The sequence below is a fragment of the Hypomesus transpacificus genome, chromosome 2 (assembly GCF_021917145.1).
Source record: "Hypomesus transpacificus isolate Combined female chromosome 2, fHypTra1, whole genome shotgun sequence".
NCBI classification, from domain to species: domain Eukaryota; kingdom Metazoa; phylum Chordata; class Actinopteri; order Osmeriformes; family Osmeridae; genus Hypomesus; species Hypomesus transpacificus.
In genome coordinates, this window is record NC_061061.1 from 5,748,322 (window position 1) to 5,775,828 (window position 27,507).

The 27,507-nt window shown below is 41.4% G+C and overlaps 1 protein-coding gene across 2 annotated transcripts in view; it reads right to left on the reverse strand.

Moving 5' to 3' along the window:
• washc5 (WASH complex subunit 5) overlaps positions 1 to 27,507 on the reverse strand; it is a 68,745-nt gene that overhangs the window by 12,592 nt on the left and 28,646 nt on the right. For both annotated transcript variants that reach the window (XM_047029861.1, XM_047029870.1), the window contains 10 exons: positions 26,776 to 26,888; positions 26,522 to 26,688; positions 25,183 to 25,258; positions 24,905 to 25,015; positions 6,816 to 6,956; positions 6,484 to 6,564; positions 6,170 to 6,271; positions 5,720 to 5,899; positions 5,278 to 5,402; positions 585 to 747 (listed from right to left, as the gene is read on the reverse strand). In XM_047029861.1, the coding sequence (XP_046885817.1) occupies positions 585 to 747; positions 5,278 to 5,402; positions 5,720 to 5,899; positions 6,170 to 6,271; positions 6,484 to 6,564; positions 6,816 to 6,956; positions 24,905 to 25,015; positions 25,183 to 25,258; positions 26,522 to 26,688; positions 26,776 to 26,888 (1,259 nt within the window). The remainder of the gene's footprint in view (positions 1 to 584; positions 748 to 5,277; positions 5,403 to 5,719; positions 5,900 to 6,169; positions 6,272 to 6,483; positions 6,565 to 6,815; positions 6,957 to 24,904; positions 25,016 to 25,182; positions 25,259 to 26,521; positions 26,689 to 26,775; positions 26,889 to 27,507) is intronic.

A 27,507-nucleotide genomic window follows, 5' to 3' on the forward strand; every position in this document is an offset into this window, starting at 1 on the left:
TATTGATTTATATTAATTCAAGCATAAGAGGTACAAAGCTGAAAAGTCACGGCACCCATGGCCTGAAACTGCTGAATTTTTTGATCGCTGAAGATCTGAAGGCGCTGAAAGGTGTCACGGAAGAAATAGAATAAGAAGAATAAGAATATGAAGAAGTTGAATAAAGATTCAAAGAACAATACTTGGAATGTTAAGCAGCATTCCAACAATAAAAGTACAGAAAGCTCACTGATGGTTAATATAGCCAGAACTGTGTGTAGTTTGTCTTTTCATGATAAATTCCAAATAGCTTTTATCAGATTTGATCCAACAACATGACTATTTTGCAGATAATGCAGCAAAGTGCTGTCCCATTCCTATTCATAGCAATTTGAGCCCTTGCAGCCTCTTGCACTTCACTTCAATCACTTACCATGTGATGTCAAGTAAGTCTGTGAGGGTTCAGGGTTTATGGGGGAGATTGGGCCTCACTACCAAAGACTTGCAATTTGGCAAGAGAGACTTGTTCAAGATGGCAGCAAACAGCAACCATCACATTTTGTAATCCAATAATTTTGCACCTTTGTCTCTACTTCTGATCTTACCTGTAGTTCCTTCACAATCATGAAGCAGAGGAGTCTGTCGAGGCCATTGAGTCCAAAGGTTCCCAAGGTGTCCTGGATCTCTGAGAAGAGACTGTTGTTGGTCACCTCCAGGTGAGTCTTTATGTCGTACCACGTGTTCATCTGGTCAATGTAGCAGGTCACTCTGAAAATATACAAAGCTTAGACGTGCACTGAGAACAAAGTTTACTACCAAGTTCTGCCACTATCTGCCCCATCTCAGTATGTAGTACTGTAGGTTGGATTTCTAAAAAGACAAAAGGATTATCCAAGTTACAGAAGCCATCTACGTTAAACTCTTCAGAGCAAACTATATAGTCATGTGAACAAACACCCCATGAAATATTTTGTTATTTTTTGGGAAATATGAACAGGGTTCGGCCGTTTGTCAACCCTCAGATTGAAGAGGAAGGGGGTTCCATTCTGGTCGTGGAACGACGGATCCCGGAAGGGGCCTGGGAGTATGCCCATCTGGTCTACATGTGTTTTGTGAATCTGGAGAAGGTGTATGACAGAAACCCCCGGGAAATACTGTGGGAGGTGCTGCAGGAGTACGGGGTGGGGGTGGCCCTTCTTAAGGCGATCCAATTCCTGTACACCCAAAGCGAGAGCTGTGTCTGGGTCCTCCATGAAGTGTAGTTTATTTTGCGTGGGGGTTGGTCTCCGCCAGGGCTGCGCTTTGTCACCAATCCTGTTTGTGATATTCATGGCCTGGATATCGAGACGTAGTCGGGGTGGGGAAGGGTTGTGATTCAGTGGGCTGGGGATATTATCGCTGCTTTTTGCGGATGATGTGGTCTTCTAGTCATCATCAGTCCGTGACCTTCAGCACTCACTGGATTTTTTCGCAGTTGAATGTGAAGTGGCTGGGATGAGGATCAGCACCTCTAAATCTGAGGCCTTGATTCTCAGCAGGAAACCGATGGAGTGCTTACTCCGGGTAGGGAATGAGGACTTACCCCAATACCCCCTTTCCACCAAAGGGAACTGGGAGCTAGATCCGAGCTGGTGCTAGAGCCGGTTCGGAGCTGGTTCAATTTGCGAGCCTTCTAAGAACCGGTTTGCATTTCCACGGGCTTGAGAGCCACCAGAGAGCAACGTCATTACGTCACTGTATATACGTCTTATCTTTCCCAGCAACGCTAGCTCGGCAGTGCCAAACACGAAGCAAAGCATATTAATTCAGAGTTTATCAATCCAAAGAACGCTAAGAACGCGAGGTTGAGATGCGTGTTTTCTTGGCTATTGCGCAATACCCTGGACTCACAGCACTATGACAACACTGGCATTATCAGCGCAACATTTTATAAACTTTTGCTGTATAGTGCTGGTTTATTACATTTGTGTTAAATATAGGCTCATACTTAATAAAGTTCAAAACAAACTCAACATTTGTGTTTGTCATTTCACTCATTTGATAAGATTATGATCAAATGCAGCAACTAGTGTCTGCACTGCACTGCACGATGCTAGCTTGGTTATCGAAAATTCTGAGCAAATTTACAAATGAGCTGTTTCATCAATAACATAAGCACATTTTCAGCAACTACACTGCCCATTTCTCGTCACATTTGAATTCAGATGCTGATTTACACATACCGTTTAGTTGAAATGTTTTTTCCTGTGATCCCATAAATGTAGTTTACTGTTGAAAGCTACCTATAAGCTCTTCTTCCATGGCAAAGTGCTGCAAACGTTAGAAAGATTTCACTCATGCGACGCACCTGCTGTCCTCATCCAAATCCGGACAAGTGCGGTAGATTAGCCGCAGCAGTGCAGATTGCATTGTCATGAAATATTAAGAAAAACTCATATTGTGCTTCAGAATTATACCGTAATGTACATTCTATGTCATACCGCCAAGCCCTACTGTCTATCAGTCTTCGGCATTGAATGGGAGAATGTTCTTACAACTCCATGCTGACTTTTTTCAGTTGTGTGATGTGAGGATTTTCGAATCACCCCACAGCATTTCAATAGGATTAAGATCAGGGGCCTCATGTATAAACGTTGCGTACGCACAAAAAGCTTGCGTACGCTGGTTTTCACGTACACTTTGTAATGTATAGAGATATACTTGTTGTGAGAATGTGTGGACCGTCCGTAAAGTCTTGTTTGGCTCTGTAACGTGGCAAATTCGAACTGAAAAGTGCCAAAACTCACCAAATATTACAGAATAAAGTTTCCACTAATACGTTTACATTAACTATTTAAAAAACTTAAAAATAAAAGTTTGCTCATTAATGTGGATGATTACATCAAAATTCCAAAACGGAAAATGCTATATAGCCTTTTGTTTAATCCGCCACCACTTAATAACTTCTGATAAACTTGAGGGTGTCAAACAAGACAAAATCATTCAGGAAATGCATGTCATGATAACGACCCTATAGCTGCCATGCTGTTACGATGCGCCACCACTTGTTTCTTCATTTAAAGTTTTACATCAGACCATTTCTTCTTAATTTCTGCCATGGTCCGGTTCACTGAACCCACAGCATTTTTGGCCCTATAATAATAATAATGATTTTATTTGTAATGCACTTTACATTTAGCTAAATCTCAAAGTGCTACAAGTTAAAAACAAGAAAGGGCGCAAATAGTGACAGTTTTCCAATCCGCCTTGTAAGTCGCTCTGGAAAGAGCGTCTGCTAAATGACTAAATGTAAATCCGGCGACTTTCTTTTGTCGCTAATACCTGATGACAGTCTCAATCTCACGTTGATTGTGATTTATAAAGGAAAGGTGCGCAGGACCTGGCGTACGACCGGTTTTATACGTGAATATTTCTGTGCGTAGATACTTTGAGTTTTGGCCGGAAGCCATCTTCTGGTATGAAAGCTGCGCAATCCTTTATGCCCATGAGGCCCCAGGGTTTTGACTTTTTTCTCAATTTCTTTCTTTTGAGCCATTCCTTGGTGGATTTACTGGAATGTTTTGGATCATTGTCATGTTGCATAGTCCACATCTGCTTCATCTTAAGTGTAGGTGTTACATTTTCCTCAAGCACCTTCTGATGCAATGAAGAATTCCAAGTGTATTATAGAATAGTGAGCTGGCCAGGCCCTGTAGCAGAAAATCAGCCCAAAACCATGACATTTCCACCCCCATGTTTCACAGTTGGTATGAGGGTTCTTGTGCTCAAATACTGTCCTTGGTTTGCGCCAAACATGTCTTCTGTTACTGTGCCCAAACACATCAACTCTGGATTCAGCTGTCCAAAGCAAATTTTCACAGAAGTCCTTGTATTTGTCTGTGTTCTATGGCAAACTTCAGTCTTTCCCAGATGTTTTATATTTTTATGTTTGGTTTCATTTGTTAGCCTATCATGTACAGTTCGGCCTAAGGGGTGTTTGCAATGTTTACATGAAAGTTTAGATTTTTTCCGTTGTGCTATGCAATGCAGTAAAATAGTCTTGTATTTTTTGTATCGCATTCGCATAAGGAAGACACACCAACTGGCCGAGGAGACTAGATGTGTACGTTGTGAACATTGTTTCTGTCGTATGCCCGTTTGTGGAATGGACTGCATTTATATAGCGCGTTTATTTATACCTTGGTGGCACCAAAAGTGCTTTACATTTTTCCTCTCATTCATCCATTTATACTCAGTGCTCAAGGACACAGTCATACCAGTGGTGTTAAGCTACAACTGTAGCCACAGCTGCCCTGGGGCAGACTGACAGAAGCGTGGCTGCCAATCAGCGCCTACGGCCCCTCCAACCACCACCAACATTAATTACCAAGATTCATTCACATCCATACGATGCATTGTGGATTGCTGTCCTTGCCTCAAGAAACCGACCAAGGAGACTTAAGTGGTAGCAATAGTGCACATCTCCGTGATACAGCTAGTGATTATAATGTCGTAGTTGATTTGGTGTTAAGAGTTTGTGCACATTAGAAATGTGCAGGCAGTTTTGATATCAGTAAACACTCTGATCAATACAGAAAGTATCCCTATATTTTGTTGTTCTGTTAGCTAGCCAGCATTTCATCCATAAAAGCAAACCCTTTGAAAGAAGCTAGTTCAATGTTATGCCAGCAGTTAGAACTGCTAACCTGGCCTTATCAGTAAAAGCAAATTTGCTTCTAAATAATGAAACAAAATGTTCCCATTTTCCATACTACAAACTCGGGTGCGTTAAGCGCTTAGTTTCATTTAATTGTGAATGCCTTTGTTAATTACATTACTTCATTAACAAAACAATAGTAATGGAGATTATACAGCCTCCTACCTCTAGTGAACATTAGTCCAAGCGCTTAGTGAAGAGTATAGTGCGAGCTCAACATGGCTGGAAAAAATAGATCGCAAAACTGGCCGCAAACAATTTTTGGGAAATGTCGAAATGCTTATCCAAACAATGTCAAATGCGGCACTGCACTCCATTGGATCATCGAAAGGCCACCTGCAAAATTTGAACTTTACAGAATGCCCGGTTCTCAAGATAAACATGGGAAACTCGCTACCCTAAAACAACATTAAAAAAAATATACAGACGCACACAGACTGAGATTTATGGCATTATTACAGAGATTACCTTCATCTCTCGAAATTGTAAAAAGAAGATCAAACGTCCATATATTAAAAAGGAAAATGGACATAAGACACCCAATGAAAACCTCTTTTTCAAATGACTTATATTTACAACTTTTACTGTGAACAAGACCCTACCTGGGATCAGTGATCCGCAGGATCTCCCGGCAGAGCCGACCTATAAAAGTGGCTGACTCGTCAACAGAGGGGAACTTGGGTATGGGGATGTGAGTTGACTGGTACACGCTCTGCCAGTCCTGGATCTGAACAAACACACATTCACATTTAATAAATTAGAGAGACCAGGGCACTTTCTGCAACATTTTCATCCTCTCTCAACCTAAAAACCTATGGAAATCCAATAAAATCACAAATGTATACGCATCTGACTAAAACTGAAAAATTGTGTCTTCATTTTATGTAATTCAGCTGTCACTACAATTATCCTATCACTATTCAATGCACAGATTTTTGTTCTTTTTTTTTTTATCCAACCCCAAAACATACATACATATATATATATAAATTGCAACCAAATGCAAAGAAAAAAAAAATTCTGTATATGTAGGAGGGAACCTACCTTGGCTCTGAGAAAGCTGTTGCACTCCTGCTCCACATTGTAGTTAATGATACGAGATACCTCCTCCTGCCAGATTTTCAGCCCATAGATACTGACATAATCCTGAATGTACTCAAAGGAGCGGTAGAAGCCATCCATGGTGGCAGCCATTTCCTTCAACTTGGGCATCAGCTCACTGGGCTGCAATTGAGGTTCAGTCCCATAGAGTTCCCAACATAATACTTCTGCTAATGTGTTTACTGACAATAACACTGAAACTAGGATGAAACCGGTGGGTTCATGTGATTATTTTTTTGTAATCCTTTCTTTCTCAAGCATTTCCTTCAGTGGACATACATTCACAAGAATGCTGCTTTCATAATCAAATTATGATGGAAAAATATTCCTCAGTATTGTATACTGTATATATTATTGTATTCAAAATTTGTCCTGATGGGTTGCATCTCCTACCTTGGCTTTAGGGTTGAAAATGAGGCCTTTGTGCAGAGCGTAGGCAACTCTCCTCACCAGCTCTTTCCTGATGCCATCTTCTAGGAGCTGCTTGGGATCCACCTAAAACCACAACACCACAAATGGAGTCAGACAACTTTGTGGAGGATCTACCAGACACACCAGAATGTTTTTCTCTGTTTGGGTTGGGACATTTTTCAGACTCAATCTTAAAATCAGGATTTAGAAATATACTTTCCGTAACAGTGCTTTAGCCACAGTATTATGCACACATGTAAGGTTTAGTAATGGAGCACTGAACAGTATTAGTTTACCTTGATAATCCCAACCAGTGTGGTCTTCATCATCAGAATCCCTTCTGTAAATATTGAGATGGCGTGGGTAAGCTTGGCCACCTTTTTACAAAAAAATTATAGGAACATTCAGAGAAATTGCAAGTTTTGCCTCTGAGTTATTAATTGTGTGTCCTACTATAATTCACATTCCACTGCCCCACCCACCACCACCACCACTAGATGTCTGTGCTACACACCAAATCTAGATTACAGTTGGCCTCCTATGAATATTCCAGAATATTCATTTGCAGGACACATCAGACCGTCAATTAGCACACCTACTCAGAGACACTTGACAGATAAAAGCCTACCTCATAGCGAGCTCCTAGTTGAGAATAGTCCTTTAGCTTGTCCTTGTCCAGACGAGTAGGAACCTCCATAATATCATGAATCTGCAGTTTAATAATCTTGGCCAGGGAGGTGAACATGCTCTCTGGGATGATCTGCAGCACCTGATGGGAAACAAGTTAAGGAAACATTTATACATTATGTTTGTATTTATCCCTAGTCAACAACGTAAATCATTTGGATTGAGTCAATCTTTTGTAATTGGAAACCTATTTATGACTCAAATCTGAGATTTGCCACATGTAAGATTAAGTAACAGATTTGAAACCATATTCATAGACGATTCGAGTCAGATTAAAATATGACTCCTGGTCATTCAACGAGTCTGAGAGATCAAAAAAAATGTTGGTGCCTGAGAGGTTATTTTTTATGTCACTCCCTTTTAACATTCAGTCATACCAGTTTGGGACAACACACATTTTACATTTATCAGACACTTTCATCCAAAGCGACTTCCAAGACAGAGCTTTACAAAAGAGCATAGGTCACTGATCATAAAAATGAGGTAGTCCCAAACATTGCAAGCAGCCAAAACATGAAGCATACATTGTGAAAAAACTAAACAAGTGCCAAAGGGAAGACCCATAAGAGCATGCAGTTATACAAGTTACAAATTAAAACAACATGAACAACAAAAAGTGCAAGACTGTACCTGTAGAAGAACAATCAACAGTAAAATATTTTACAGCAAGTACAAGAGTTAACTTCGTTATAACTAACCTACAAGAGCAATAAGTCACTCAATAAGATTCATTGTGATCCTGGAGGAAACTAACATCAGGTCCAGCCAAGCATTCCTAAGTGCCATTGTACTCCCGGAATAAGTGTGTCTTGAGCCTTTTCTCGAAGGTGGGGAGACAGTCAAGTGTCCCTGATGGAGGTGGGGAGCTGGTTCCACCATTGGGGGGCCAGGCAGGAGAAGAGCTTGTGTTGGGACCGGGCGGTCTTGAGCGGTGGGTCCACCAGGCGGTTGTTTGAAGAAGACCGTAGGTGACGGGTGGGGGGGTCGGTTGCAGAAGAGAAGCGCAATTCAAAACATATAACTGGTTTACGGCTGGGTGTCACCCTGCCCCCACGTCTCATATGCTAAAATCTATAGTTGCTGGGTAAAGTCTCTACTTGATGGGTCTCACACCTCATTGTGTAATTTACTGGAGCATTGCCAGTCATATGTTGATAAGTAAGGGTCAAGATGTGGTCTTATTGGTTGTTCTTGGGTACAAAGGGAATTATGAAGCATTGTTCTGTGGATTATTGATTTCCTGAGGGCTTCTCCTCAGCTCAAGCTTCTCTTACTCCTCCTTCTCTCTCAGATTTACAACAATCAAGGTAGAGTAGGTAAGAGTTTAAACCTTAATTTTGTAACATGTTTGGTTGGTAATTGATTTCATTCATTTGAAATGTTATTAAATATCTATTTCATTTTAACCTTACTTTGACCATTCTTGCTCTGATTTAACCCATCTCTGGGTTAAAATCTTGGGACAGAAATCTGTGTGTGTGTACAAATTAGAATGGGTTTAGTTTCCCATGCTCAACTAAAGAACCGGACACTCTGCAAAGTTAATATTCTGCATACGTTCTATTTATATGTTTCTATTTGAGTTGTGCTGGGATTTACGTTGTTTGGATAAGCATTTTGACATAAAAGAGCTTATAGCGTCTTGCTGAGTGAACATTGAGACCGCCGCATTGACTGCGAGTGATCAAGGCTGTTGTTTAATATTGAGTCGTGGTAAAACTTAAGTCTTATTGGAAGAGCTTAAGGGACAGCAGTTAGATAACTAGTTTACATTGGTCAAAGAGTAGTTAGCCAGTGAGTCAGTTTCGGTGGCAGAGAACTCAGGGTCGCCTTTTGTTTGACAGTAATTGGGGGTATGGCTGCAACAATGAATCGATAAAAATCGGTTATTAAAAGCGTTGGCAACAAATTTCATAATCGATTCGTTGTGTCATGCGATTATTACGCCACTCAATATGTCGCGGGGATGTTTGAGTGTTTAAAAAAAAGTTTCGTTGAGCGCGGAGCTGAGTTAGAGAAAAGGCCATCGGAGAGACGCTGTTGAGTAACTTTGTTCTGAAACACATGGCGGAGGCAGAGAAATCCGTATAACCCAAGTCATCTAAGGTGTGGAAGCATTTCACACTAAATACATCGAAACAGTGTGTTAATTGACCGAGGTGAAGTTAGTTTCATATTCAACATTTGTCTCACATTCCAAAGACACTACTTTGCAGCATCACGTTAGGGACCGGGTGAAAACAACCCATAGGCCTATCCTTTTTGAAAAATGTAGACTTCTATAATATTTTGGGGAATATAAAACCTTAAAACCTTAAACAGACACTTACTGTATCTTAACAATGTCTGGTATACTTCCACAGCCTTTACTTTTCCAATGAAGTTTCTAATAAAATGATAGAAAATCATTAATCTTTGAAATACCTTAATCCTCGCAAATCTTAACTTTTTTCAAAATTGTGTCAAAAAATCTTAAATATACACCAGATTATTTTAATAAAGTCTGGCCTACTTCCAAAACCTTTCAATTTTCCATAAAGTTTTGAACAAATAAATTGCTAAAAATAGCATTAAATCCACGCTAATATTAATAACTTTTTCAAAATTGTGTGCCTGTTTGTGCAAATTCAGAAGATTTGTTTGCACTGTGAATTTGCACAGTCAGATCTGTTTTTGAATAAAGGGTTGGAAATCAATGCTTTTTATTCTTATTATTATTAGGGGCCAAGCAGCGAAGCCTAACCTATTGTTATTGTTAGTTTTATTATTATTAGGGTTCTTCCGGTAGGAGGGAACCCTATTGTTATTGGTGGTATTATTAGGATTCCTCCGTAAGGAGGAAACCTATTGTTAGGGGCCAAGCAGCGAAGCCGCGAGGCACCTATTGTAATTGGTAGTAATATTAGGATTCCTCCGTCAGGAGGAAACCTATTGTTATTGGGTGTGCTTTACCTTCGCCAAGGGCACAACCATTGTTATCTCACATATATATTATTATTATTTATTTATTTTCCCACCCCTAAAACTTTGTCAATATTCGGACTACATAGACAACCTAGGTGTCAAACGTTCCGTCTTGGTAGCGATTGAGTTGCTTGTATTGGGATTTACGTTCCGTTGCACAGTTTAGGAGGTTACAACGTTTTTGTGGCGTCAAAGTGCATTTAGTTGACGAAGGGTAATCTGTGCTAGCTACGTCATCACGTCAACACACGTTAGCAACGATGCATGGATACAACGTGATAGAGACGTTCTAGCATGCAAATTGGAGCTTGGATTACGAGTGAAAAATCCCACCCCAAAAAAATCCCAACCATTTGGCTTTGTTGAGAAAGCGATTTCGAGTGGAACTGCCATCTCGGATTTTTGATTTAGTTCGCTAAAGTCTTTGTGAATTGAGCGAGTGCGGGTTGCCCGTGAGACCGCCTAGCCTTTTAGGCGGCAGCCATGCTGAGTGTCATAGTAGTATTTTCGTAGTTCAATTTTACACGAAAAAACTGAAAGAGGGAAATTTTATGACGATATGACTATTGTGAAGACATCCAGGTGGTGAGATTTTAATGTAGGTCGCTGTAAAAACTTTGATTTGTTTGCTAAGTGAGAGCCCCATCAGACTCCATTGACGATTGCGGCAGCAACAACAGTGTTGTCGATCTGCGTCTGATGAGTCTTTTCTTAATTTCGTACCAGGGTCAATTCTACATCGAAATGGAGAGCAGTGTTTTAAAGATATGGCAATTGTGAAGACAGCCATCGGGTCAGCATATTTTTGTAATTTGTGTAAAACTTGGAATTTGAGTGAGACCGCGTCTTGTTTTGACGTTACAGACTCGGCTCGCCCTCTGGCAGTGTGTAGTAGCAGGCTACAGTCCGTTTGGACCCCTCCACATTTGCGATCAAAATATTAGTGCATGACTGGTCTACTAGTCCAGCGATCTTTCCATTGCTTCACAATCAAATCCGTTCCACTTTATCAGTAGGGAGAATACGCATAGCAATAGAATTCCACTCCACATTTTCTAGAAAAACAGCATCACGCACGCAGATTCAACTCCCATACTCTTTGATCGACGCATCGCGCTTGTAGCTAGCACTTCAGACATGACTGTTCCACAGACGAGATGGACATAAGGAGGGTTTTTTCGAGGAAGAGGAAAGTAAGTCAAAGTTGCCCAGTTTTCCCTTCAGTGGCCAAAGCACCCTTATGAGACATTCTCTGACTATAATTGCATTAATTAAGTCACAAAGATCCTTCTGCAAACATTATGATTATTGCTAGCTAGATAAGCAAGCTTTTTACCTACATCTAGCACTAGGCAATACCATACTTTATTTACCCATTACAAGTGGAACAGCATTTGTTGATTTCTTAATCTGGGTCTGAAATATGTTGTGCTTTTGGCCGTGTTCAGACCTAGGCGTCTGTTTCAGGCAGAAAGAGATGACAAGGATGTTTTTTCCAAGTAGCTACAAAATAAATTGCTGGTGTTTTTTTATTGCCATAACAACCGTGAGCTAATCTGGAGTTAACCTTAGCTAACATGCTAGTTTTTCTAACGACTGAAAAAGAGAGAAGAAAAAAACCTTTATTTCAGAATTGTCTTCCAATTTAAATAAGGTTGCTCAACTTGTAATTTTGGCTATTCGCAGAATTTTATTGCTACATGTTAGTCTGTAACATGAAGGCAAAACTGATTCAACCATTAAAACCATATATCCTCTGAAAGCTTATACCCTCAGGATGTTATCTAATGAGACAAGAGACACGTCCATCTCTCCATATTAGTATGCTGCCCATGCATAATAAATTCGATATTGGCAAATGAAGTAGGCTATATGGCTGATACTTTTTTGGGCTGTGCCATTTAGGGAAACTGATTCAACCACCTAAACCATGTATTTTCTGAAAGCTTACATCCTAAGGATGTGATCTGTGGAAAAGACTACAGGTTTGAACACAAATATGATCATTTCTGAACTGTCCAGTCATGCTTTAGGGAGATGCTATTTTTTTTATTTAGCCTACACAATTATTAGGCTACTAAACCTATACCAATTGTGAATTTTATATGCTGATAACATGATTTACATCTCAGAAATCTTCATATGAAAAATATACATTAAGCTTATTAATATCAATATGAAAGAATTCTCAATGCATCTCCATGTCTCCTGATACAGGTGGTAGACATTGAGAGTGAGTCAGAGGCAGGGGCAGCATGCAGGGGCAGTGGAGACAGCTCTGTTGCTGAGGTGAGTGCTGAAAGGTGACAGGTAGTTGAAGATGTCCCATTGCTTATTGTGAAGTTTAGTTTTCAAAATATTTTTGTGTCCAGCCCCTCAGTATATGTATAACAACTATGGTAAATAGTTGTGGTAAATGCACCAGAACGCGGGAAATTGCATCTACATCTTAAAAAAAATTCTAGGGGAGAAACCCCCAGACCCCCGCGTAATGTGTGGCTACAGTACTGTCTTCAATGCCACAACTATGGCTAAACTTTATTATGTCTTATTACACGGCTGTTCTTTAATGCTGTAGAATGCTCCATTCACTGGAATGGGGCTTCCCAACGTTTTGCGGTGAAAACATTTCTCATATTTGACCATTGCTATGCATATTTGACCGCTGTCAAGGGAAGTGGCCTTTTTGCCTTGGTTTCACGTCTTTCGTAGCACTCCGCAAGTAGTCCGGTAACTTTTCAACCCCTGCGTACTCTGTTGCTTAGCGACGTCAGCTGATTTGAAGCCTAAATAATGCTCAAAGTCTATGTTCAACTCTTTGGCGAACTATTTCTCTGCTAATCAACAATACGAATGGTAACAAATACATTGTAAAAAGACACACTGTGTTAAGTTATTTTTGTTGGCGAGTAGCAGTGTAATAAGTGGGATATTGTATAGAATGCTGGTCATTATCGGAGAAATAAGCCCCTTCATGGCGAAACAAAACTGCCGAAAACTGCGCTTCGCGTCATGCCTAACAACTCCCCTTACCTGTTCTAAAATCAACGCAAACCACGGCCTCTTGGGGCTTATTGCTTAATTATCCCTTACAAAAGAAACGTTCTAATTTCCTGCGCTTTCAAATAATCAGTGGAGTGTGGATAGCAACAGCAGCTAGCTTGCCTCTAGCAAACTGCTTTTGAATTTGCCATGTCCCCCTAAATTAATATTGAACATGTTTACTTTTTGTGGGACTTATTTTTCCAGTTAGCAGACGGTACTATTTGAATCGCAATTCCATCTGAAATACTGCCTGTGACAACGTTGTAACGGTGCATTCACACAGCAGCGGGGCGGGCAGAGCGGGGCGTCGTCTTCCAATTCATTTTCAATGTAACCAGGCGTTGACGCCCGCGTAGGGCATTGTGGGAAGGCGAGCGGGGCGTCGACGCACGAGCGAAAGTTGGATTTTTCTCAACTTTATGTAAATAGGAGCGTGAAAACGCCAGCGATGGCCAATCGGGTTGGTTTTTCTTGTTTCTTGTAAAGTAGCAACTGTTGGTCATGGTAAACATTTCTAGGTTTGAGCAACTCATCGTATGTGTGTCTTCATACCCAGTATTGTATGATATGTCTATGTTCGATTACAGAGACATAAACAAAAAGAATTATGCCTGGCGCAGGGTTGCTGAGGTTGTCGGCGTCCTTGGTGTGTTGTATTTTGTACTTTAATTCAGTTTCTTCACATTACGTAACTTTCTTCTGTGCTAGCTGCATAGTCTAGCTAGCTCACCCGGCACAAGATTGACATTCAACGCTGAATTGCTGGCTGGCAGCCACTCGCTATCCATACAGTGAATGGGTAGTGGCAAGTCATAATCTAGCGATTGATTTGCAGAGATTTCGAGTAATATAATAAAAGGTTACACATGTCAACGTTTATGTCTGATGCAACTGAAGCAAGCAAGCACACCCTACAATTTCCCCAGAAATTGTACCCTCTCTAGTTAGGGTTCCTCCGGTAGGAGGGAACCCTATTGTTATTGGTGGTATTATTATTTTTTACCCATGGGAGTCAATGGCAGCCCCTAGAGCACAATGGTAAAAAGTTGTGAAATTTGGCATGTTGAAACTGCAGACCATTAGTAACTACCATACCAAACATGGGCCATGTCAGACAATAGGTGGCGCTACAGGCCACGCCCCAATATGTCTATTTTCAAAGTGATGCCATTTATTTCTCATGAGGAACAAAAAAGCCTCAAGAACCTATAACGGCCGCCATATTGGATTTTTCTGTACAATAAAGATTGAGGAAACACGTTTTTTCACGACTCCTCCTACATTTTTGGTCGAATTTTCTTCAACGTTGCCAGAGAGGATCTCCAGACTAAGCCTCACAAAAGTCATCACTGGAATTTTTATTTTCGAAATCGTTTGTCCGGTAAAGCCAATCAAAATCATCAACAAAGGAACCAAACAGGAAGTTGGGTCAAATCTCAGCAAATCTTTGCGATATCAACACCAAACTTGGTATATCGGTGGAAGACACTACAACATGTTCCCATGTGAAAAATTGACTTAATATCTTAAAAAATTACTGATATAAAGCAAATCTAATTTATCGCTAACGCTAAAATAATGCTTTACACAGTCACCGGTCTAAAACAGATACTCTGATACTATCACTAGTTCATATAAAGACTCTTGAGAATGTTTAGTATTCAAATCTGAAAAAAAGTTGAATGTAAGATGAAAAGTAGATTTTTTGTGAATATTTTAAATATACATGCTTGGCTAATTTCAGAGCTTTTTGGCTAAATCCTCTCTGCCCTCCTCCTGCTTTTTCCCTCTGTGTAATTACTGAATCATGTAGCATCTCGGCGAATTCATCAAAAAGGTAGAGGAGGGCAGCTTTTAAGAGAACAAGCAATTCCCCACAGACCTGTCAGCTCAGAATTTTGATTTAGGCTTAGGCGGCAGCCATGTTTTGGTCACGTCATGTTCATAAGTTCACCATTTCACAGTTCGGTCGACACCAAAAATGTGTTTGTTACCAAACCTCGAGGAGGGAATTCTTTAAGAGATGTAGGAATTGTGCTTCTAGCCAGATGCTCCGATTATTTTTGTGATTTGTGGAAAACTTGCAAGTGGAGTGAGACTGCGTCCCGGGGGTACATTGTTTTGACAAAGCCTCAGTGACAGACTCGGCTCGCTCACTCACTGGCAGTGTGTAAACGATATCGTAATTCACTAAATTCTAGTCCTAAAACGTCAGGGAGGGCTGCTTTTTGTAGACAAGAGTCTACTGAAGATAGCCAGTATGTAGGATCTTTCAAAAGAAGCATATTTCATTTGTCATTTTCCTGAGAAAGCGACCTACGTTAGCCAGGCTAGTTTCACTCGGTCAGCCTATTTAAAGGTCTCTGACAGTCAGAATCACTGTTTACAGGCAAAGGTCGAGCTGGTCTTTGATCAGATGTGTATATTGACCAGTTTGGAACTAAATACTCTTGCCAGAGCCTGGAATCTAGCCAAATGTTTGGAGTGACTTTGCATGGCCGGGTCTCCTTCAGTTCAACACATTTGGATTCAAGTTCAAGTAATGCCACTGCATTTCACAGTCAAAACTGTAGTTTATGTCAAGTGTAGATGTAAAAAGCTTCATTTTTCACAACTGACATGGATCCTTTCTTCACTTTTACAGGTCTGGAGGGTCATGCAGAGGCCTGCTCAACAGAGTTCAACAGAGGATGCTGAGAGAAACACTGATCCTTGCTGGACTACCCCCCTCAAGCTGGACAGAATAAGAATCAGGACAGATTCTCTTCAGCCCTGACCCCAGGACAGCTTCATCCAGCTGGCCTGCCCTAACTGCCTGCAGGCCCTGCCTGCAGGCCCTGCCTCCCTGCTTGGCCCTGCTTGCCCCTGCCTGCAGGCAGTTGTTTAAGTTGTTATAAGTTGTTTCGGCAAGTAGATGATCATGGGCTGTGCCATAAACCTTTTGCCAATGAGATTATTCTTGATTGTAAGATGACTGTGGTTCTGGAAAGCGGTTTAAGCCATCTTTGAGAAATTCTGGAAACAGTGTTGCGAGCAATGTGTTTTGATTGTGGAAGGCAATTTTTGGTCGACGTCTAAACTTTATGCATCCGCTACAGCATTTCTGCTTTGGCTTGACTTGTGCTGGGAGGGAGGTCAACGGCATGGATTGGGGGATAGTGTGCGGGCAGGTGTATTTTTATATAGGGTGAAATGGAATGAGAAATGTAATACAAAATGTCTGAAAGGGGTGTATTTATGTAAACGTCCACATTGCCTCAATATCTTTGTGTCAATAAATCAAATATAATTTTGACTGATGGTTTTCAAACCTTATTGGGTTCAAGATGACATCACTCTGAAGTACCATCAACAATTTCACGTTGGCATGTCAAAATATGATTGAATTTGAGTAGTTAAAACTTTGGCTGAATCTAACAACTCTTACCACAGAAGAAACAGTGTACTTTTTTATACAGTAGCCTAACTGAACATGACAATATTCAACACTGAGAATAGCTCAATGGACTGGGACAGTGATCTGAAAAGTATAAGGTTGCAAGTTGAATCCAGCAGCAGTCTTTTAGCCTGTCTTAAATGTGAATATCTGTTTAGTTAAACAGGATGACATCATTATGAAATACCATGCGCAATTTCACGCAATTCCACTTTGAAATGTCAACCGTTTCTTAACCTTTGTCCCAAAGCTGACCAAAGCTAATACTGTGCCCTTTCTACTCATACATTCTCAACAGTTGGTGTGTAGCAGAGAGGACAGAGAGGCTGCCTTGTAACCTTATGCTCATGAGTTCAAATCCCCCGTCAGCCTATTGTAGTTGGCCCAACATGAAGTAGTTTTGCTCTCTCGTTGTCCAACTTCTTTTTGAGTTTTGACAACATTTTTATAGTTTAAATAGTGGCTGTAGCTAAAATATTGAGGAAGAAGAAGGATTTGAAAGTTGAAGAAGTTTAAGATTTGAAAAAGAACTCCATTGGAAAACCATGTAAAAATATTATGAATATTGATTTACATTAATTCAAACATAAGAGGTAGAAAGCTGAAAAGTCACAGCAGTCATAGCCTGAAACTGCTGAATTTTTTGATAGTTGAACGGTTTTAATAGCTGACGATTTGAAGGTGCTGAAGGGTGTCACGGAAGAAATAGAAGAAGTTGAATAAAGATTCAAAGAACAGTACTTTGAATGCTGAAACAGTATTCCAACAATAAAACTGTTTGTGCTCTTTCCCCCCCACCCCTCTTGCCCACAAAGAATCGATAAGAGAATCAATAAGGAATCAAATTGATAAGCAGAAATTGATAAGGAATCGGAATTGTTAAAATCTTATCTCATCCCTAATCCTCACACAAACTAACAAAATTATTTTAAATTTTCTAAACGGTTTGATCGGTGCAGCCGATCTAAATCTGCGGCAAAGCCGGCAAACAGGAAGTTGGGTCGTATCTCAGCAAATCTTTGATGGATTCAAAGCTGCATTTACTCAGAACCCTGAACTGAGGATGTCTAAAATGTTTTTCGTTCATTTTACCTTCTTAACCGGCTTCGACACCTCATTGCTGCTTGCAGCTATATTTTGTTTTTGTTTTTTATTTGATTAATAGATTAATCGAAAAAAGAATCAACAGATTAATTGATTATTAAAATAATCGTTAGTTGCAGCCCTAATTGGGGGGGCTGTAGATTCTTGGTTTAAAATCCGCAGTCACCTGGAATCAGCTGAGAGCGAATAGTGTCTTGCCGAGTGAACATCGAGACCGCCGCATTGACTGCGAGTGATCAAGGCTGTTGTTTAATATTGAGTCTTGCTAAAATTTAAGTCTAATCGGAAGAGCTTAAGGGACAGCAGTTAGATAACTAGTTTACACTTGTCAAAGAGTAGCTAGTTAGTGAGTCAGTTTCGGTGGCAGAGTACTCAGGGCTGCCTTTTCTTTGACAGTAATAGGGGGCGTTGTATCTGAGCATTAGCATATTTAAGGCGGTTAGCACTGCAGAGGCAGCCTCGTCTGGCAGCCTCGGTCGAACGAAGACTCGGTCGAACGAAGACAAGGGATTCTACCTGCGGGAGTCCACCAAGGATGGCCGATCACCTCTTCTGATAAGCATCACCCTATTTATATTATATTCTACCTAGAACATTTTCACGTGTTTCCTGAGCATTCCTGTTCATTACATTACCCGTAGACGTAGATATGTCAAGTATATACGGTCAACTTCTAACCTTCACTACCTATCCAGATCTTCTCCACCTGCCCTCTCTGATAGTCCTTGGGGACTTCAACATCCACCTCCAAGGAACGCAGGCCGTCGACTTCTTGTCTCTCCTGAACTCCTTCGACCTGACACTGCTGAGCACACCGGCGACTCACAAGGCAGGCAAACAGCTAGACCTCATCCTGACACGTAACTGTATCACTGACTTAACCTCTGTAACCCCACTGCACATTTCTGATCACTACTTTATCCAATTCTCTGTCTCTCTAACTCCAACTCCTCCTCGCCCCTCGTAATTTTCCGGCGCAACCTCCGCTCCCTACCCCCCTCCCATTTCTCCTCTATTGTAACAGCCTCCCTCCCTCTTATTGACGAGTTCTCGTCCCACCCCACTAACACTGGCACCAACACCTTGTTAATCACTTGAATCTTTCTGTCCTGTCAACCAGGCCTCTACGATCTTCTCCTCCCTTTTATTCAAACCATCTCCCCCTCCATCATAACTTTTCTTTTCCGTGTCCCAAGATCCTGCTCTCCAGACTTTCTGAGATGGGCATCACTGGCACTGCACTCCAGTGGATCTCATCCTACCTGTCGGGAAGATACCTACCAGTTCTCCTGGAGAGGCAAACTGTCAGGCCCTCGCCAGCTCTACACTTGTGTCCCCCAGGGCTCCGTCCTTGGACCCTTCCTCTTCTCTCTGTACACCACCTCACTTGGACCAATCATCACCTCGCATGGCTTCTCCTACCACTGCTACGCTGACGACACGCAGCTGTACCTGTCGTTCCCCCCGACCAATCCGGGGATCTTTGCTAGGATTGAGGCCTGCCTCACAGACATCTCCACCTGGATGACCGAGCACCACCTCCAGCTGAACCTCGCCAAAACAGAAGTTCTCATCATCCTGGCTAAACCCTCCATCTCCCAAGATCTCTCAATCACCCTGGGATCTGCGACGGACGGTGACCCCTTCATTCTCTGCCAGGAACTTTGGGGTTACCATAGACGACAAGCTCTCCTTCACAGCCCACATTGCTGCAGTCTCCCGGGTTGTGTACATTCACACTCTACAACATCCGGAAGATCAGGAGATACCTGTTTGACCACTCCACCCAGCTGCTAGTCCAAGCAATGGTCCTCTCCAAGTTGGACTACTGCAACTCACTGCTCACCCGCCTGGTCTACAATCTACCCAGACGCTCCCATGTTACCCCACTCCTCATCCCTCTCCACTGGCCCGTATCAGATTCAAGACCCTGGTACTGACCTTCCGAGCAGTGAACGGGACTGCACCCGACTACATCAAGTCTCTCCTGCAGCCTCACACCCCCACCCGCCACCTACGGTCTTCTTCAGACAACCGCCTGGTGGTCCCACCGCTCAAGACTGCCCGGTCCCAACAAAACCTCTTCTCCTGTCTGGCCCCCAGTGGTGGAATCAACTCCCCACCTCCATCAGAGACACTGACTGTCTCTCCACCTTCAAGAAAAGGCTCAAGACGCACTTGTTCCGGGAGTACAACGGTAGTTAGGAATGGTTTGCTGGACCCAAAGCTAGTTTCCCCAAGGATCACAATGACTCTTGCTTAGACACTTGTTGCTCTTGTTGGTTAGTGGTAACTGATTTAAACTGTTGTACTCGCTACGAAATATTTCATTTTCTTTTATCTTATTTTTTACTGTTGCTTGCTTTTCTACAGGTACACTTGCACTTATAGCGATTCATGCTGTTTAATTGTAACTTGCTTAACTACATGCTCTTATGGTTCTTCCCTTTGGCACTTATTTTGGTTGTTCACTATGTGCTTCATGTTTTGGCTACCCGCAATTTTTTGGGGCTATCTCGTTGTTATCAGTGACCTATGCCCTTTGTAAAGCTCTCTCTTGGAAGTCGCTTTGGATAAAAGCATCTGCTAAATGAATACATGTAATGTAAAATAATGAAAAAGTAATTTGCTGCAGCTTGGCATCACAGCCCCTTCACTCTGATTGGTCAGAGGCTGGTTAGTAGAGAGAATGACAATATAAAGTGGATATACTTTCAGTATCAGGGAATTTTGTTACATAAATGTGTTAACTGATGTCTAAACTGATTAAGTTGCCTCCCACAATTGAACTAATAGGATTAACAAAGGCATTCACAATTAAATAAAACTAAGCAAGGAAAATAGGGAAACTCTATTTTACAACTGATATTCAGCTACTTTCAAAAGGGGCTGGCTAGCAAACAGGACGACAATATGAAGTAGATATACTTTCAGATATATAGATCAGTGAATTGTTACATAAATGAATGTGTTTACTGATGTCAAAACTGATGTAGGCTTCAAGTATGGTATGGTGAATTACATAGTGCACGACTTCTGTTATGATGTTTGTGCTGGTAAGACAATTTCACCTCTTAACAATCCTGTCAAATCTGGATAAAACGCCTAAACAAGGCATACCCAAAGTAAATTGAAAGCTGTTCTTGAAGAATTTGGAAGGCATGCATGTCTCTTTTGAAAGGTGACACTCTTAAGTTCATTCCCTTGTTGTCAGAATCCCTCTAAGTGCTACTGGTTTTGACTAATAAAGCTTCAACACAATGAATTATAATTATTTTATTTCCGCCCCCAAAACTTTTTTGCATACAGATGCCTGCAGATACCTTTAGGTAGGAGGTATTAGCTGTAAGACACAATAGGACCACAGCATGAAACCTTACCTAATATAAGTCAAAAGTTGAATACAATACCACAATAAATGTATGTTTGACATGTACATTCATCCTATTCCCTTGCTAAACCATGGTCAAATACTTTGGATAAAAAGTAGGGCTGTCAAGCGATTAAAATATTTAATCGCGATTAATCGCATTATTTCACATGATTAATCGCAAGTGATCGCAAAGTATTTAATCTGTTAAGATTTTACCCCAATAAATGATTTAAAAAAACAAAACATTAAAAGGGTGTACTTAAAAACTTCAAATAGGCCTAACTGGATGATCATGTCCATATAAGAAGTTCAGATGGAACACAACTTAAATTGTGAGGGAGTTTTATTCACTTACAAACTATACTGCTGTAGCTATAATAAACATCTACAAAATTTGACTTATGGAAAATAAAATACATTTAAGACATGTTGTCTCATAGCCTACTACGATATCCTGCTCCAAAATATTCAAATCTCACCTCAAAAATACTTCAGATCCTTAAGCAACCACAGATTGACCTTAATATTGAACAAGACAATTTCTATTTTGTTGAACTCAGTCAGCTGCTCGCCTTTTTTGCGAATGTTGTCTGCCATTTACAGTGCTAACGTTGCTGCTGCTAGCTGTGTGCTTTGCTTGCATGTGATAGTTTAGGCTGGAAGTACTCTGGTGATAACTAAACTCCTGACAATCTGTACACACAGCCCTAGTTTTGTCAACCGAGCCGTCTCACAACTTCTTACAATGGAACTTCACATCTAAAAGCCCTCTCTCCATCATTCAGCAACCGTCGGCAGTCGAAGTCATGTGACGACAGGCGATTCCCGGGGTCGAAAAGAAGCCTGCGTTAACGGCACAATTTTTTTGTCGCGTTAAAGTGAGATTGCGTTAACGCGTTATTAACACGTTAACTTTGACAGCCCTAATAAAAAGGTATTACTTTTCATAATTGTTGTCTCTAAGGAAAGGTGGTACTCTGAGCAATCATATCCCATATCCAAATCCTCCATTAGTATGCTGACACACAGCAACTTAAACATTAACACATGAGTGTTTTGTCTGAATTACGCAGAAAAAGGTCCGTTTCTGTGAGCCGTTTAGCACAAGGACTTTTAAGTTGAAAAGTTCCAATGCTACCCCTAAACCTGTAAAATGCTGACTTCATAATTTCATTGGCTATACGGTCACAGAGTTCATTTGTGAAACAATTTTACCTTTCACGTAAGCCACGCCCACCTTAGTTACCGTTACTCCGTCAAGCGTTGCTTCTTTGTATAGCGGGTACTACTTTAAAATGCTGTATAAAAGTAGCATACTTGTACTGGTCAGTGTGATGATTCTTTTTAGAGAAATACCTCCAGATCGAGGGGAAACAGATTGCAATATGCAGTGAATATATTCAAATCAACAAGGAGGGGGACATTTCAATAATGAAAAAAAACATACTGTATTACACTACAGTAGTCCCCAAACTACGGCCCACGGGCCGAATACGGCCCAGCCCACGCATTTGGACCGGCCCTCTGAACAATGCCAGAGACATTTATAAAAAAAAATATATATAAAAAACGGTTCACACTGATTAATATGCATAGGTAAGTAAATGTTTTGATTTCAATAGCAATGAATATGAAAACATTTCAATACTCTTTTTATAGGCTATATATCCCTTGATATGTACGGATGTACGGTGCATAACAAAATAATAAACTAATCTAGCATAATAAATACATTTAAAAGCATAGAATCTCCACAATAATACTGGTAAACACTCCGGCCCATGTAATTTTCTGTTACAGACCGACCCGGACCCACATTAAAGAAAGGAAAAATTATCTGGCCCTTGCAGAAAAAAGTTTGGGGAGCCCTGTAGTAGAGGGTCAAGGTTAAACTGCTTCAGTGATTAAAGCAAATCAATTTGTAATTGTTTAGCATCATGTTCAAGTTGATCATATATTAATCTGAATTAAATGAAATGAAATATGAAGTTTCCAGCACAGACCCATGTACTAGAGCTAAATACGTACTGTTGGAGTGTAGCTGGCTGCAGGGCTGCCAACTTCTCAAAAAACCTTGGAGTGAGATTTGGTGGGGCCAACTAAAATGTTGCCGCGTACAAAGCAACCTCCCCTCGAGACGAGATTTCACGTGTGTGCACCATGCATGTGTCTCACGGCCAATGCGTGAGAGTTGGCAGCCCTGTGGCTAGATGGCTGTCATGGTCTAGCTGGAGTTAACGCTATGTTAGATGTGAGATAATATTCACAAAACTTAGTGCTGTAGTGGATTTTAAATGATTACTTCCTAGTATGATTAACTACTGCTAATATTATCATACTAGTAGTAGTGGCTAAATACAGTGTCAGTGGACAACATTGCGTTAGCTTCTGTAGCTCCTTACCTGGCCTCTAGCTCTATCTAGCTTAGTTTTACAGCAGTCAGTTTAGTTTGTTGGTAATAGTAGCTCTAAAAGCTAGCTACTATTAATATAATATTATAAGTAGGCCTAATCATACTAGTAAACTGTAACCATACATTTTTTATTCAGTTTTGCGATGTAATCTGACATCTAATATCTAGCATTGGGCTTCAGAGAGAGTACAATAGCAACACAGTACGTTGAAACAGACAAAAGTACGTTTGTTGATCTTTAAGATATTCAGCTGAGAATGGGGCATACCACACTGTTTTACTCTTGGATTTTGGGCTGTGGAAAGGGGAAATTTACTCTCCGCTCTAAACTCCTGGGGTACTACTTGCTATCGGATTTGTATGTCTGTATGGCATTTTAATGACCGAAAGCTTGACAGAGCTTCTTCATTTACATTTAGCAGACGCTCTTATCCAGAGCGACTTACAGTAAGTACATGGACATTCCCCCCCAAGGCAAATAGGGTGAAGTGCCTTGCCCAAGGACACAACATCAATTGGCACGGCCGGGTATCGAACCAACAACCTTCTGATTAATAGCCCGACTCCCTAACCTCTCAGCCATCTGACTGCTCTTCAAGAAGTGACCGATAGCTAAGCTAGGATTGGTCAAAGCCGTTTTGGGGGGGAGAAAGCACAGATTTTGGGAGCCACCTGGTTGGCTTTAGAAGGCTATGGACAGGATATGGAAGCTCCTAATGGGTCACCACAAAACCACAATTTGACACCACAAAATCCGTCCGGTGGGCCGTTTAACAGAGAACCAACATAGTACATTTTTGACAACATAACATTTGCAATTTATAGGAAACAGCAGACGAATGAAGGCTACATAATCATTTGCATGAATGTAGGCTACCATAGCATTGGCAATTTCACAAAAATAGATTTGGAGATTGAACAATTACTGAAGATGATAGAGAATGTCAATAGTGATATGAGAAATTCCATGAATTCCATGAAAAGACACAGTGATAACATTTCATGTGGGAAACATGACCATTTCTAATAGCGAACTTACGTAGAAGCTGAGAGAGGAACGGTGCAACAGAGAAAGATTTTGTTGTCTTGGCCGGAGAAGATAATGTCATTCGATTTGGATGTGATGACTATAATAGGCATATTCATTTTTCAACCCAGCGCGTTAACATGAGCGAAGTAGGGCTAGGCCAACTTACAATTTTTCAGGTAGTAGGCTACACCATATTCGACGTTGAACTATGAAAAATAAACCGTTGTTGGCAGATATTGCATTCAAAGTTTTTCGGGTCACCCGGTACTTTGTAAATGTAAACGTACTTTAATGAAATGCTGCCATACCACAGATTTCTTTGCCATTTTGACTAATAACACCGACAAAATAGGCTATGGCAGAGTTTGTAGTTCTGCAGCCAATTGTGCTTGTGCCGTGTGCAAAATACCAAACCAAAACAAAGCGCAGATTAACGAAAGGGAAAACAGTAACACATTTCTTTTAAATTATATATTTTTTGAGTTGCTTTATTTGTCTTAAATAATATAATCTACAATTTATGTAGAACATTTAGTTAATTCAGCAATGATGACACAAGCAGGAATCAGATCTCACACTGCCATAAGGCAGCTCAACTAAAAAAAATCTTAGTCAACCAAGAGCATATCAACCAGAAAAGACCAGCCCTAATTTCTAAACACTACCTTTCTGACGTAGGCCACAAGCTCCCCAGAGTAGAATTGGGAGACACTGAGGAGATCAGGGCTGTTGGCCTGGTTGATGCGCAGCAGGGGCAGGTCCAAGGCAGATGCCAACTGTTCAAGTTAAAGAAATGTTAACACCAGTGCAGGTTTTCATATATTTTGTTATCTTGTTTATCCCACAACCAGTTTATCTGCTAAAACATTTGATGGCACCATATCCTCCAATGATTCATGTTATTGTTTTGCATTTATATGAGTACAATAAATGAGAATTATACCTTTAGAAATGTGTCTCTCAGCTTAGTCACCATGGAGGGGTTCACTCGGATGCTCTCCTGCATGATGGATGTGAAGCTGTGGGTAGCGAAAGAATAACATCTCAAACAATTACAGTATCCACTGACAATAACAGTCCAAACGAACAAACTCAGACTAAGAGCGATTCACAAGACCCCATATGAAACGGAAAATAGACAGCTGCAGGCCCTCGCCCAGTAAAGGGAAACCGGGGTAACCTCCTGGAACCAGACCCAGTGAGGGGAGCTCACCGGCGAGCGTCTGGTGGCCGAGCCTCAGCCGGGTACAACCCAAAAGAGCTACACGAAGCCACCGCCCTGTGGGCCCACCATCCGCAGGGACAGGCATTGGGGTCGGGTGCTTTGCAAGTCAGTTGGCAGGCAAAGGCAAGGACCTGGGTATGCTGACCCCCGACACTGCAGACTGGTCCCTAGGGATGTGGAATGTCACCACCCTGGCGGGGAAGGAACCGGAGCTGGTGTGGGAGGTGCAGCGGTACTTACTTGATATAGTGGGCTCAACTCTATTCATAGCCCTAGAGTACTAGAGAGGGGCTGGACTATTCTTTTCCGGAGTTGCCCAGGGTGAAAGGTGCAGGGCGGGTGTGGGAATACTCACAAGCCCCTGGCTGAACGCCACTATGTTAGAGTTCTCCCCAGGGAAGGTTGCATCTATGCGGCTGCAAGATGCTGGGGGGAAAACTGACTGTCGTGTGCTTATGCACCGAACCACAGGTCAGAGTACTCGGCCGCCTTGGAGTTTCTGGGTGGCGTCCTAGAAGGGGTTCCATCTGGGGACTGTATAATTATGCTGGTTGACTTCAATGCTCATGTGGGCAATGACGGAGAAAGCTGGAGGGGGGTGACTGGGAGGAACGGCCTGCAGGATCTGAACCTGAATGTTGCCACTGGACTTCTGTGCTAGTCATGGATTGGCCATAACAAACACCATGTTTGAGCATAAGGGTGTTCATAAGTGTACTTGGTACCAGAACACCTTAGGCCAAAGATCGATGATTGACTTTGATTTCATATTATCAGACCTACAGACATATGTCTTGGACCCTATCAGGACTGGGAATGTTGGATATTGTTCACAAGTGATGGGAGGAAGGAGCATGGAGAGATTATATATCAGTTGGCCTGGGAATGCCTTGGTATCCCCCAGGAAGAGCTGAAAGGTTTTGCAGGGGATATGGATATCTGGAATACCCTGCTTAAACTGCTGCCTCCACGACCCAGCCCCGGATAAGCAGAAGATGATGGATGGACCAACAATGTCTACATACAATTTGTAAACCAGGTCTGGTACAACCCTTACCTGTCTATGATCTGCCAGGCATAGGACAGGTCTCCTACTATCTGCATGGTGATCAGGACCTCTTCCTTGATGTTGATGGTGCGAATCATCTGGTGCAGGAACTTCCTGGTGTCAGCCAGGAACTGGCACACCTGCAGGTTGGACTCAAGCTGGTGGAACTCCTGGACCTGAGTGTAAGGAAAATTACATTATGGTACTATGGTATTATAACACAGCATAGAGAAGTAGAGAGTGTAAAAAGCTATAGTTCTTACTTCGACCAGGGCCTGGATGAGCTGTACCGTCTTCCTCCCTGCAGCAGTGGAGTCTTCATAGTTCAGAGACTCTATCTGCTTTGAAATTTCTCTGAACCATGCCTGGAGGTTCTCTATGGAACACAGAAGGAACTTATGATAAAATATTAAAAAAAGATTATGTGGTGAGTTTAGTCAAAAGAAAGGAAATTCAAATGACCACCACAACCCTAACTAATCTCAGTGAACTCCGAAAACGATTGAGTTCCCACTGTCAGACCATGGGAGAGGCTCGGCTACCGCAATCTATAGTTGGAGGCTCAGGAACATCATAGTTGGAGATGTACAAGTCTGAGCATGCTTGCCCAACTGCTTACCAATGTTGGGAAAGTTCACTTTCTACATTTAACTAGTTAAGTTCATAGTTCAAAATGTTGAACTAGGTTCACAGCTCCAAAAAATTAACTAGTTCAGTTCTTTTTTTCAATATGTTATGAGCTATAATTTTCTAAATGATTTCCACAGCCAGCTATTATATTATTAGTTTAACGCTGAAACTATGTGTCAGATTTCGACACAATTTGTTATCCTTATCCAACTAGGATTTACATTGGCATTGAAGGGACTGCCTTCCCCCATTTGTTGCTTTAACACTTGTTGCTGGCTGAAGAAGGAAATTAAGGTTGAACTTGAAAGTGCAACATTCAAAGTGTCAAACATTTCAACATTATTGAGGCACTTTTAGATTGTTTG